The sequence below is a fragment of the Oncorhynchus masou genome, chromosome 12 (assembly GCF_036934945.1).
Source record: "Oncorhynchus masou masou isolate Uvic2021 chromosome 12, UVic_Omas_1.1, whole genome shotgun sequence".
Lineage (NCBI taxonomy): Eukaryota > Metazoa > Chordata > Actinopteri > Salmoniformes > Salmonidae > Oncorhynchus > Oncorhynchus masou.
In genome coordinates, this window is record NC_088223.1 from 96083994 (window position 1) to 96097720 (window position 13727).

General features: G+C 48.0%; 1 protein-coding gene across 1 annotated transcript in view; it reads right to left on the reverse strand.

Moving 5' to 3' along the window:
• Positions 1-1185: 1185 nt before the first annotated feature.
• LOC135549260 (hormonally up-regulated neu tumor-associated kinase homolog A-like) overlaps positions 1186-13727 on the reverse strand; it is a 53497-nt gene continuing 40955 nt past the window's right edge. Inside the window, exons 5-10 of the mRNA XM_064979286.1 lie at positions 12959-13094; positions 11508-11635; positions 10568-10694; positions 7838-8006; positions 2900-3059; positions 1186-2132 (exon numbers count right to left, since the gene is read on the reverse strand). Coding sequence (XP_064835358.1) covers positions 1393-2132; positions 2900-3059; positions 7838-8006; positions 10568-10694; positions 11508-11635; positions 12959-13094 — 1460 coding nt within the window. The 3' untranslated portion in view covers positions 1186-1392. The remainder of the gene's footprint in view (positions 2133-2899; positions 3060-7837; positions 8007-10567; positions 10695-11507; positions 11636-12958; positions 13095-13727) is intronic.

Sequence of the window (13727 nt, forward strand, 5' to 3'; positions counted from 1 at the left end):
ATGTTACACTAGAGTCCATAATTAGAACATGTAGTTTTCACAGGTAACATTAATTCACTACCACCTGGTTCCATTTGTCCAGAACACCTTGGCAATACCGGCAGGCAGAACACACACAGTACTATTATAGCACAGACTACAGTCAGAATTACTTAAGGTGACATGAATCATTCAGCTCTCTCTGTGTGTGTGTCACTCAGCTGTCTGTGTGTGTGTCACTCAGCTCTCTGTGTGTGTGTGTGTGTGTGTGTCACTCAGCTCTCTCAGTGTGGGTCACTCAGCTCTCTCTCTGTGTCACTCAGCTCTCTGTGTGTGTGTCACTCAGCTCTCTCTCTGTGTGTCACTCAGCTCTCTCTCTGTGTGTCACTCAGCTCTCTCTCTGTGTGTGTCACTCAGCTCTCTCTCTGTGTGTCACTCAGTTCTCTCTGTGTGTGTCACTCAGTTCTCTCTCTCTGTGTGTCACTCAGTTCTCTCTCTCTGTGTGTCACTCAGTTCTCTCTCTCTGTGTGTCACTCAGCTCTCTCTCTGTGTGTCACTCAGTTCTCTCTGTGTGTGTCACTCAGTTCTCTCTCTCTGTGTGTCACTCAGTTCTCTCTCTCTGTGTGTCACTCAGCTCTCTCTGTGTGTCACTCCGCTCTCTCTCTCAGTGTGTGTCACTCAGCTCTCTCGCTCTGTGTAACACTCAGCTCTCTCTGTGTGTCACTCAGCTCTCTCTCTCAGTGTGTGTCACTCAGCTCTCTCGCTCTGTGTGTCACTCAGCTCTCTCTCTGTGTGACACTCAGTTCTCTCTCTGTGTGTGTGTGTGTGTGTGTCACTCAGCTCTCTCTGTGTGTCACTCAGCTCTCTCTGTGTGTCACTCAGCTCTCTCTCTCTCTGTGTCTGTCACGCAGCTCTCTCTCTCTGTGTCACTCAGCTCTCTCTCTCTCTCTGTGTGTGTGTCACTCAGCGCTCTCTCTGTGTGTGTGTCACTCAGCTCTCTCTCTGTGTGTGTGTGTGTGTGTGTGTGTCACTCAGCTCTCTCTCACAGCACAATATACAACAATGACAGGTACCACTGTGGAGCTTGGTCGGTCACGTGTTCCAGTCACTGGTGTCACAACAAAGGCCTTTCGTCAGCCGAAACACTCGTTGACCATTTTATCCACCTTAGTCTTTCTCTATGTCTTTTAATGTTTAATGCATTAAACTATTGTAATAATAGTAATTATCTCTGTAACACCAAGAGGGTCTCTAGAGTCGTAGTGTTGTCATGGCGACTGCCTCTGCAGAGGACGGAATCCAAGGCTGCTCAGGAGTGAGCTCTCAAAAACGACCCCACCCTATCCCCTCGTTTCATAGTGCACTACTTTGGACCAGAGCCACATCATCATCTGTACCGCTACCCACAATGCTTCAGCAGAGGGTCTTGAGTGCCCCGGAGGCGCAGAGCAGCGTCTGCATGTGGTAAGGGGGCGGAGACACCAGATCCTCCTCCACCGCTTGCTCCGCCCTGAAACTGAACGGCTGGAAGGGAACCTTCTTCTTCAGGATCTGACCGATGCCCATAGAGGGGAACTTACTGTGCTGGGGGCTGTCTGGCTCAACGCTGCCCCCGGCGGACGGAGGACTGAACGCAGATGACGGGTTGAGGGGACTGAAGGCTGATTTGGGCGGGGAGAAGGCAGAACCTCCCGGGGGGCTGCCGAAGATACTAGTGGGGTTGTCACCCGAGTTAGAGGAGGTGTTTTTTGGCTGGGGGTTGACGATGAGGACGGGGGGGCTGGGGATAGTCGCCTTTTTTAGGTAGGACGAATCAGGGTGGAAGGCTGAGACGTGTCGCGGAGGAGAGAAGGTCCCATTGGTCAGTTTGTACCAGGGTGTGGCCGAGGCGGGGACCACGACGTCGTCGATTGTCTCAGCTTTGGCGAGGGAGTCGTAGGAGTGCATGCCGATTGGAGACGGAGCCGGGGGGGCAGGGATGTGGTCAGGGCTGGTATTGGCTGCCTGGAGGGTTTCTAGGTGCCTGGTTGGCTGTGACGTGTGGGGGAAGAGGGGGTGGATCTCTAGGTATTCCATGGAGGATGAGGCAACGGTGCCGGACGGGGCGAGAGGAGATGCACGGTGGAAGTTACCTGTCACCGCTCGCAGCAGACCTGAGAGAGATGAGGAAGAGGAGAGAGAGGAAGAGGAGAGAGAGAGAGAAAAGTGTTACCTTCTGGGCTGACGTGTATCCACACAACGGTGGTCTTTTTACCCTAAAATAAAACCAATCAGTCAATGAGACTGGACCACTCAGGAACACTCATCACCTCTTGGAAAGCCATTCTGGTGTGTCTCTGGCATGAAAATGTGTGTAAATGTCTTACTGAATAATCAAACTATCTTAGGGTTAGATTTTCAGAAGACTGAGGCGGGTTTTCCTCTAACCTTTTAACCAGAGTTCCCTAATGGGAAGTGGAGGGATGGAGTGGAGGGGAGGGATGGAGTGGAGGGATGGAGGAGGGGAGGGATGGAGGGGAGGGATGGGATGGAGTAGAGTGGAGGGATGGGGTAGAGGGGAGGGATGGGGTAGAGGGGGGGGTGGGTTAGAGGGGGAGGGGAGGGAGGGAGGGAAGGGATGGAGGGGAGGGATGGGATGGGATGGAGGGGAGGGAGGGAGGGAAGGGAGGGATGGAGGGGAGGGATGGGGTGGAGGGGAGGGATGGGATGGAGGGGAGGGGAGGGATGGGATGGAGGGGAGGGATGGGGTGGAGGGGAGGGATGGGATGGAGGGGAGGGATGGGATGGAGGGGAGGGATGGAGGGAGGGATGGAGGGAGGGGAGGGATGGAGGGAGGGATGGAGTGGAGGGGTGGAGGTCCATTGTTGTTGAGAGCAGTCAGTGTCTGTCTGCGTGTGTTTCTCTCTCTCCCTGGTCTCACCATTCCTGTGCTTCTTCTCCTTGCTCGGGCCCTTACTGACGGCCAGGTAGACAGGAGTCTGTTTCGGAGGGATGGTGACCTTCTCTACGTGTTTCCTCCACTGGGTTTGGAAGTACTCATTCTTCTCTGTCTTCTTCTCCTTCTCCTGGTACACCTTCTCCTGGAGGACAGAGACGTTATTACAACGTTTATTCAACCTGGTACACCTTCTCCTGGAGGACAGAGACGTTATTACAACGTTTATTCAACCTGGTACACCTTCTCCTGGAGGACAGAGACATTATTTCAACGTTTATTCAACCTGGTACACCTTCTCCTGGAGGACAGAGACGTTATTACAACGTTTATTCAACCTGGTACACCTTCTCCTGGAGGACAGAGACGTTATTACAACGTTTATTCAACCTGGTACACCTTCTCCTGGAGGACAGAGACATTATTTCAACGTTTATTCAACCTGGTACACCTTCTCCTGGAGGACAGAGACGTTATTACAACGTTTATTCAACCTGGTACACCTTCTCCTGGAGGACAGAGACATTATTTCAACGTTTATTCAACCTGGTACACCTTCTCCTGGAGGACAGAGACGTTATTACAACGTTTATTCAACCTGGTACACCTTCTCCTGGAGGACAGAGACGTTATTTCAACGTTTATTCAACCTGGTACACCTTCTCCTGGAGGACAGAGACGTTATTACAACGTTTATTCAACCTGGTACACCTTCTCCTGGAGGACAGAGACGTTATTACAACGTTTATTCAACCTGGTACACCTTCTCCTGGAGGACAGAGACGTTATTTCAACGTTTATTCAACCTGGTACACCTTCTCCTGGAGGACAGAGACGTTATTTCAATGTTTATTCAACCTGGTACACCTTCTCCTGGAGGACAGAGACATTATTTCAACGTTTATTCAACCTGGTACACCTTCTCCTGGAGGACAGAGACGTTATTTCAACGTTTACTCAACCTGGTACACCTTCTCCTGGAGGACAGAGACGTTATTTCAATGTTTATTCAACCTGGTACACCTTCTCCTGGAGGACAGAGACATTATTTCAACGTTTACTCAACCTGGTACACCTTCTCCTGGAGGACAGAGACGTTATTTCAACGTTTATTCAACCTGGTACACCTTCTCCTGGAGGACAGAGACATTATTTCAACGTTTATTCAACCTGGTACACCTTCTCCTGGAGGACAGAGACGTTATTTCAACGTTTATTCAACCTGGTACACCTTCTCCTGGAGGACAGAGACGTTATTACAACGTTTATTCAACCTGGTACACCTTCTCCTGGAGAACATCAAGCTTCCTCACTCAACAGAAACAGGAGATCGGCTCCTGCCATATTACTTTACATTGTTATTAAAACATTATAATAAATATTATTACAATGTCATTCAAGCATTATTCTAGAGTTACGCCTACTGCTTTTCGTGCAGAGAATATAATCACAGTAAGTTCCTGTCATTAACAGGTGGTTTAACAGAGAATATAATTACAGTAAGTTCCTGTCATTAACAGGTGGTTTAACAGAGAATATAATTACAGTAAGTTCCTGTCATTAACAGGTGGTTTCCTTACATTACAGTAAGTTCCTGTCATTAACAGGTGGTTTAACAGAGAATATAATTACAGTAAGCTCCTGTCATTAACAGGTGGTTTAACAGAGAATATAATTACAGTAAGCTCCTGTCATTAACAGGTGGTTTAACAGAGAATATAATTACAGTAAGCTCCTGCTATTAACAGGTGGTTTCCTTAAAGGAAAAACAGTGTTGTTCTACAGATATTTACAGTCTCAAGCGTTCTGATCTATTTGGTGTTAATTCTGCTGTTCTGTTTTGTTGTGCTTTCGTCTTGTTGCTATGCATGTTGCTAGTGAAAGCCCAGTCCTGTTAGTGAAGGACCAGTCCTGTTAGTGAAGGACCAGTCCTGCTAGTGAAGCACCAGTCCTGTTAGTGAAGGACCAGTCCTGTTAGTGAAGGACCAGTCCTGCTAGTGAAAGCCCAGTCCTGTTAGTGAAGGACCAGTCCTGCTGGTGAAGGCCCAGTCCTGCTGGTGAAGGCCCAGTCCTGTTAGTGAAGGCCCAGTCCTGTTAGTGAAGGACCAGTCCTGTTAGTGAAGGACCAGTCCTGTTAGTGAAGGACCAGTCCTGCTAGTGAAGGACCAGTCCTGCTAGTGAGGGCCCAGTCCTGCTGGTGAGGGCCCAGTCCTGTTAGTGAAGGCCTAGTCCTGCTAGTGAAGCACCAGTCCTGTTAGTGAAGGACCAGTCCTGCTAGTGAAGGACCAGTCCTGCTGGTGAGGGCCCAGTCCTGTTAGTGAAGGCCTAGTCCTGCTAGTGAAGCACCAGTCCTGTTAGTGAAGGACCAGTCCTGCTAGTGAAGGACCAGTCCTGCTGGTGAGGGCCCAGTCCTGTTAGTGAAGGCCCAGTCCTGTTAGTGAAGGCCCAGTCCTGTTAGTGAAGGACCAGTCCTGTTAGTGAAGGCCCAGTCCTGTTAGTGAAGGACCAGTCCTGTTAGTGAAGGCCCAGTCCTGTTGGTGAAGGACCAGTCCTGCTAGTGAAGGCCCAGTCCTGTTGGTGAAGGACCAGTCCTGTTAGTGAAGGCCCAGTCCTGTTAGTGAAGGACCAGTCCTGTTAGTGAAGGACCAGTCCTGTTAGTGAAGGCCCAGTCCTGTTAGTGAAGGACCAGTCCTGTTAGTGAAGGACCAGTCCTGCTAGTGAAGGCCCAGTCCTGTTGGTGAAGGACCAGTCCTGTTAGTGAAGGCCCAGTCCTGTTAGTGAAGGACCAGTCCTGTTAGTGAAGGACCAGTCCTGTTAGTGAAGGACCAGTCCTGCTAGTGAAGGCCCAGTCCTGTTGGTGAAGGACCAGTCCTGTTAGTGAAGGCCCAGTCCTGTTAGTGAAGGACCAGTCCTGTTAGTGAAGGACCAGTCCTGCTAGTGAAGGACCAGTCCTGCTAGTGAAGGACCAGTCCTGCTAGTGAAGCACCAGTCCTGTTAGTGAAGGACCAGTCCTGCTAGTGAAGGCCCAGTCCTGCTAGTGAAGGCCCAGTCCTGCTAGTGAAGGACCAGTCCTGTTAGTGAAGGCCCAGTCCTGTTGGTGAAGGACCAGTCCTGCTAGTGAAGGACCAGTCCTGCTAGTGAAGGACCAGTCCTGTTAGTGAAGGCCCAGTCCTGTTGGTGAAGGACCAGTCCTGCTAGTGAAGGACCAGTCCTGCTAGTGAAGGCCCAGTCCTGCTAGTGAAGGCCCAGTCCTGCTAGTGAAGGACCAGTCCTGTTAGTGAAGGACCAGTCCTGTTAGTGAGGGCCCAGTCCTGCTAGTGAAGGCCCAGTCCTGCTAGTGAAGGCCCAGTCCTGTTGGTGAAGGACCAGTCCTGCTAGTGAAGGACCAGTCCTGTTAGTGAGGGCCCAGTCCTGCTAGTGAAGGACCAGTCCTGTTAGTGAGGGCCCAGTCCTGTTAGTGAAGGCCCAGTCCTGCTAGTGAAGGCCCAGTCCTGCTAGTGAAGGACCAGTCCTGCTAGTGAAGGACCAGTCCTGTTAGTGAAGGCCCAGTCCTGTTGGTGAAGGCCCAGTCCTGTTAGTGAAGGCCCAGTCCTGTTAGTGAAGGCCCAGTCCTGTTAGTGAAGGCCCAGTCCTGTTAGTGAAGGACCAGTCCTGCTAGTGAAGGCCCAGTCCTGCTAGTGAAGGCCCAGTCCTGTTAGTGAAGGCCCAGTCCTGCTAGTGAAGGCCCAGTCCTGCTAGTGAAGGCCCAGTCCTGCTAGTGAAGGCCCAGTCCTGCTAGTGAAGGACCAGTCCTGCTAGTGAAGGCCCAGTCCTGCTAGTGAAGGACCAGTCCTGTTAGTGAAGGCCCAGTCCTGCTAGTGAAGGCCCAGTCCTGCTAGTGAAGGCCCAGTCCTGCTAGTGAAGGCCCAGTCCTGCTAGTGAAGGCCCAGTCCTGCTAGTGAAGGCCCAGTCCTGCTAGTGAAGGACCAGTCCTGCTAGTGAAGGACCAGTTATCTTGTCCAGATTGAATTAGCAGCTCTTTGTCATATCATCCAAAGTATTAGGATGGACAACAAAGGATCAAATCAAATCAAATTTATTTGTCACATACACATGGTTAGCAGATGTTAATGGTCACATACACATGGTTAGCAGATGTTATTGGTCACATACACATGGTTAGCAGATGTTAATGGTCACATACACATGGTTAGCAGATGTTAATGGTCACATACACATGGTTAGCAGATGTTAATGGTCACATACACATGGTTAGCAGATGTTATTTGTCACATACACATGGTTAGCAGATGTTAATGGTCACATACACATGGTTAGCAGATGTTAATGGTCACATGGTTAGCAGATGTTAATGGTCACATACACATGGTTAGCAGATGTTAATGGTCACATTCACATGGTTAGCAGATGTTAATGGTCACATTCACATGGTTAGCAGATGTTAATGGTCACATACACATGGTTAGCAGATGTTAATGGTCACATTCACATGGTTAGCAGATGTTAATGGTCACATACACATGGTTAGCAGATGTTAATGGTCACATACACATGGTTAGCAGATGTTAATGGTCACATTCACATGGTTAGCAGATGTTAATGGTCACATACACATGGTTAGCAGATGTTAATGGTCACATACACATGGTTAGCAGATGTTAATGCGAGTATAGCGAAATGCTTGTGCTTCTAGTTCCGACAATGCAGTAATAACCAACGAGTAATCTAGCTAACAATTCCAAAACTACTTTCTTATACACAGTGTAAGGGGATAAAGAATATGTACATAAGGATATATGAATGAGTGATGGTCGGCTGTATTCCAGGTGTTGTTTACCCTAACCTAGCATGTACTCCAGGTGTTGTGATAAAGTGTGTTATTATAAAGTGATAAAGTGTGTTATTATAAAGTTATAAACCTACCCTGTACTCCTTGGAGAGCCTCTTCATCTTGTTGTTGAGCAGGAAGTAGACAGCCAGGGTGTGACAGGCTCTGTTGGTGAGCACGGCACTCAGCACCTCGCTGTGTTTGTAGCCCATCCTCTCTGTCATATGCAGTAATACCATGTGGTTGATCTCCTCAATGTGGATCCTAGAGAGACAGAGAGACGTCAGCCATCAGACCTGTGTGTGTGTGTACCTGTTGAGGTAGGGTGCTCCAGTGTTAGTGTTAGCGTTAACAGGTTCACACACAGGTTAACTGGCTGAGGTAGGGTGCTTCAGTGTTAGCGTGAGCCAGTTGACCTGTGTGTGTACCTGTTGAGGTAGGGTGCTCCAGTGTTAGTGTTAGCCAGTTGACCTGTGTGTGTACCTGTTGAGGTAGGGTGCTCCAGTGTTAGTGTTAGCCAGTTGACCTGTGTGTGTACCTGTTGAGGTAGGGTGCTCCAGTGTTAGTGTTAGCCAGTTGACCTGTGTGTGTGTGTACCTGTTGAGGTAGGGTGCTTCAGTGTTAGCGTGAGCCAGTTGACCTGTGTGTGTACCTGATTAGGTAGGGTGCTTCAGTGTTAGTGCTAGCCAGTTGACCTGTGTGTGTACCTGTTGAGGTAGGGTGCTCCAGTGTTAGCGTTAGCCAGTTGACCTGTGTGTGTGTGTACCTGTTGAGGTAGGGTGCTCCAGTGTTAGCATTAGCGTTAGCCAGTTGACCTGTATGTGTACCTGTTGAGGTAGGGTGCTCCAGTGTTAGCGTTAGCCAGTTGACCTGTGTGTGTACCTGTTGAGGTAGGGTGCTTTAGTGTTAGTGTTAGCCAGTTGACCTGTGTGTGTACCTGTTGAGGTAGGGTGCTCCAGTGTTAGTGTTAGCCAGTTGACCTGTATGTGTACCTGTTGAGGTAGGGTGCTCCAGTGTTAGCGTTAGCCAGTTGACCTGTGTGTGTACCTGTTGAGGTAGGGTGCTCCAGTGTTAGCGTTAGCCAGTTGACCTGTGTGTGTACCTGTTGAGGTAGGGTGCTTTAGTGTTAGTGTTAGCCAGTTGACCTGTGTGTGTACCTGTTGAGGTAGGGTGCTCCAGTGTTAGCGTTAGCCAGTTGACCTGTGTGTGTACCTGTTGAGGTAGGGTGCTCCAGTGTTAGCATTAGCGTTAGCCAGTTGACCTGTATGTGTACCTGTTGAGGTAGGGTGCTCCAGTGTTAGTGTTAGCCAGTTGACCTGTATGTGTACCTGTTGAGGTAGGGTGCTCCAGTGTTAGCGTTAGCCAGTTGACCTGTGTGTGTACCTGTTGAGGTAGGGTGCTTTAGTGTTAGCGTTAGCCAGTTGACCTGTGTGTGTACCTGTTGAGGTAGGGTGCTCCAGTGTTAGTGTTCGCCAGTTGACCTGTATGTGTACCTGTTGAGGTAGGGTGCTCCAGTGTTAGTGTTAGCCAGTTGACCTGTATGTGTACCTGTTGAGGTAGGGTGCTCCAGTGTTAGTGTTAGCCAGTTGACCTGTATGTGTACCTGTTGAGGTAGGGTGCTCCAGTGTTAGTGTTAGCCAGTTGACCTGTGTGTGTACCTGTTGAGGTAGGGTGCTCCAGTGTTAGCGTTAGCCAGTTGACCTGTGTATGTACCTGTTGAGGTAGGGTGCTCCAGTGTTAGCGTTAGCCAGTTGACCTGTGTGTGTACCTGTTGAGGTAGGGTGCTCCAGTGTTAGCGTTAGCCAGTTGACCTGTGTGTGTACCTGTTAAGGTAGGGTGCTCCAGTGTTAGCATTAGCGTTAGCCAGTTGACCTGTATGTGTACCTGTTGAGGTAGGGTGCTCCAGTGTTAGCGTTAGCCAGTTGACCTGTGTGTGTACCTGTTAAGGTAGGGTGCTCCAGTGTTAGCATTAGCGTTAGCCAGTTGACCTGTATGTGTACCTGTTGAGGTAGGGTGCTCCAGTGTTAGTGTTAGCCAGTTGACCTGTATGTGTACCTGTTGAGGTAGGGTGCTCCAGTGTTAGCGTTAGCCAGTTGACCTGTGTGTGTACCTGTTGAGGTAGGGTGCTCCAGTGTTAGTGTTAGCCAGTTGACCTGTGTGTGTACCTGTTGAGGTAGGGTGCTCCAGTGTTAGTGTTAGCCAGTTGACCTGTGTGTGTACCTGTTGAGGTAGGGTGCTACAGTGTTAGCGTTAGCCAGTTGACCTGTGTGTGTACCTGTTGAGGTAGGGTGCTCCAGTGTTAGTGTTAGCCAGTTGACCTGTGTGTGTACCTGTTGAGGTAGGGTGCTCCAGTGTTAGTGTTAGCCAGTTGACCTGTGTGTGTACCTGTTGAGGTAGGGTGCTTTAGTGTTAGCGTTAGCCAGTTGACCTGTGTGTGTACCTGTTGAGGTAGGGTGCTCCAGTGTTAGCGTTAGCCAGTTGACCTGTGTGTGTACCTGTTGAGGTAGGGTGCTCCAGTGTTAGCGTTAGCCAGTTGACCTGTGTGTGTACCTGTTGAGGTAGGGTGCTCCAGTGTTAGCGTTAGCCAGTTGACCTGTGTGTGTACCTGTTGAGGTAGGGTGCTCCAGTGTTAGCGTTAGCCAGTTGACCTGTGTGTGTACCTGTTGAGGTAGGGTGCTCCAGTGTTAGCGTTAGCCAGTTGACCTGTGTGTATACCTGTTGAGGTAGGGTGCTCCAGTGTTAGCGTTAGCCAGTTGACCTGTGTGTGTACCTGTTGAGGTAGGGTGCTCCAGTGTTAGTGTTAGCCAGTTGACCTGTGTGTGTACCTGTTGAGGTAGGGTGCTCCAGTGTTAGCGTTAGCCAGTTGTAGCCAGGAATCAGACATGACCTGGTGGATGTTGGGTCTCTTTGCTGGATCTGGTTCTAACAGCTTCTTCATTAGACAGATGGCCGCTGTGGGGGGGAGAGGGGGAGAGAGAGAGAGAGAGAGGAGGGGAGGGAGGAGAGAGAGAGGAGAGGGGGGAGAGAGAGGGGGGGGGAGGGGGGAGGAGGAGAGGAGAGGGGTAGAGAGGAGGTGAGGGGGAGAGATAGATGGAGAGAGAGGAGGAGAGGGGAGGGGTGAGGGAGAGAGAGAGGAGAGAGAGAGAAGAGGGGAGGGGTGAGGGAGAGAGAGAGGAGAGAGAGAGATGGAGAGAGAGAGAGGAGGAGAGATGGAGGGAGAGTGAGAGAGACAGAGGAGGGAAGAGAGAGAGAGATGGAGAGAAATGGAGAGAGGAAGATGGAGGGAGAGAGTGACAGAGGAGGGGGAGAGAGAGAGAGACAGAGAGAGGAGGAGAGAGAGAGAGAAATGGAAAGAGAGAGAGAGAGAAGAGGGAATGGGGTGAGAATTTGTTAAAGCTACAGTCTGGGATTTGAAAAACAAGAAAACAGCCGCCAGCCACTTGTTTTGGTACATTTGTTTTCTGTGTCTGTCTCTGTGTGCTCTCGTCTCTGTGTGCTCTCGTCTCTGTGTGCTCGTCTCTGAGTGCTCGTCTCTGTGTGCTCGTCTCTGTGTGCTCGTCTCTGTGTGCTCGTCTCTGTGTGCTCGTCTCTGTGTGCTCGTCTCTGTGTGCTCGTCTCTGTGTGCTCGTCTCTGTGTGCTCGTCTCTGTGTGCTCGTCTCTGTGTGCTCGTCTCTGTGCTCGTCTCTGTGTGCTCGTCTCTGTGTGCTCGTCTCTGTGTGCTCGTCTCTGTGTGCTCGTCTCTGTGTGCTCGTCTCTGTGTGTACCTGTAGAGAGAGAGGGCGGTAGAGGGTTCATATCCTTGTCCACCATCTTCTGGTGCAGAGCCCTGAGACTGAAGGGCTCCGCGGTGAAGGGAAGGCTGCCAGTCAGCATGGCGTACATGTTCACTCCTCTGTAAGGGACAACATGCACAGCAACGTTACACACCCGTGCACAACACTCACCCAGCCACTAATACATGTCTTAATAAATGAGTTCCAGTGAACTGGTTGAGAAGTGATCTCGTAGTTCGAATAGACGTCTTTACTGTTTACAGTCCAGAAGTGTATTTATTCTGACAGAGAAATAGGGTGTGTGACATGAAATCTGTTTGTTGTAAACGGTAGACATGAAATCTGTTTGTTGTAAACGGTAGACATGAAATCTGTTTGTTGTAAACGGTAGACATGAAATCTGTTTGTTGTAAACGGTAGACATGAAATCTGTTTGTTGTAAACGGTAGACATGAAATCTGTTTGTTGTAAACGGTAGACATGAAATCTGTTTGTTGTAAACGGTAGACATGAAATCTGTTTGTTGTAAACGGTAGACATGAAATCTGTTTGTTGTAAACGGTAGACATGAAATCTGTTTGTTGTAAACGGTAGACATGAAACGCATTTGTTGTAAACGGTAGACATGAAACGCATTTGTTGTAAACGGTAGACATGAAATCTGTTCGTTGTAAACGGTAGACATGAAATCTGTTCGTTGTAAACGGTAGACATGAAATCTGTTTGTTGTAAACGGTAGACATGAAATCTGTTCGTTGTAAACGGTAGACATGAAATCTGTTCGTTGTAAACGGTAGACATGAAATCTGTTCGTTGTAAACGGTAGACATGAAATCTGTTTGTTGTAAACGGTAGACATGAAATCTGTTCGTTGTAAACGGTAGACATGAAATCTGTTTGTTGTAAACGGTAGACATGAAATCTGTTTGTTGTAAACGGTAGACATGAAATCTGTTTGTTGTAAACGGTAGACATGAAATCTGTTCGTTGTAAACGGTAGACATGAAATCTGTTTGTTGTAAACGGTAGACATGAAATCTGTTTGTTGTAAACGGTAGACATGAAATCTGTTTGTTGTAAACGGTAGACATGAAATCTGTTCGTTGTAAACGGTAGACATGAAACGCATTTGTTGTAAACGGTAGACATGAAATCTGTTTGTTGTAAACGGTAGACATGAAATCTATTCGTTGTAAACGGTAGACATGAAATCTGTTTGTTGTAAACGGTAGACATGAAATCTGTTCATTGTAAACTGTTGTGTAGAAAACCTGTCAGTTGTATGGTTTATGTACTCAAATCAAATTTTATTTGTCACATACACATGGTTAGCAGATGTTAATGCGAGTGTAGCGAAATGCTTGTGCTTCTAGTTCCGACCGTGCAGTAATAACCAACAAGTAATCTAACAATTAAGAAAAAACAGAGCAGTGCATACTCACATGGACCAGACGTCCACCTTGGGGCCGTACTTCTTGCGGGACAGTAGTTCTGGAGCAGCGTAGGCTGGACTCCCACACTGCGTACTGAACGGGTCTGAGTAACCCAGGATCCCTGCACAGTTACTGAGACCAAAATCTACAGGGGGGGAAACAGGTTCTGAATGTCATTTAGGTGTTCTTAAAAGAGGGAGAGCGAGTAACAACGTAAAGACCGAACTGGTTAGAAAGGTGAAAAAACAAGGACATTTCTAAGTGACCCCAAACTTTTGAATGGTTATGTTATCTGTTGTTAATGAGCTGTTTGGTTTTATAATGTATATTATCTGTTATTAATGAGCTGTTTGGTTTTATAATGTATATTATCTGTTATTAATGAGCTGTTTGGTTTTATAATGTATATTATCTGTTATTAATGAGCTGTTTGGTTTTATAATGTATATTATCTGTTATTAATGAGCTGTTTGGTTTTATAATGTATATTATCTGTTATTAATGAGCTGTTTGGTTTTATAATGTATATTATCTGTTATTAATGAGCTGTTTGGTTTTATAATGTATATTATCTGTTATTAATGAGCTGTTTGGTTTTATAATGTATATTATCTGTTATTAATGCGCTGTTTGGTTTTATAATGTATATTATCTGTTATTAATGAGCTGTTTGGTTTTATAATGTATATTATCTGTTATTAATGAGCTGTTTGGTTTTATAATGTATATTATCTGTTATTAATGAGCTGTTTGGTTTTATAATGTATATTATCTGTTA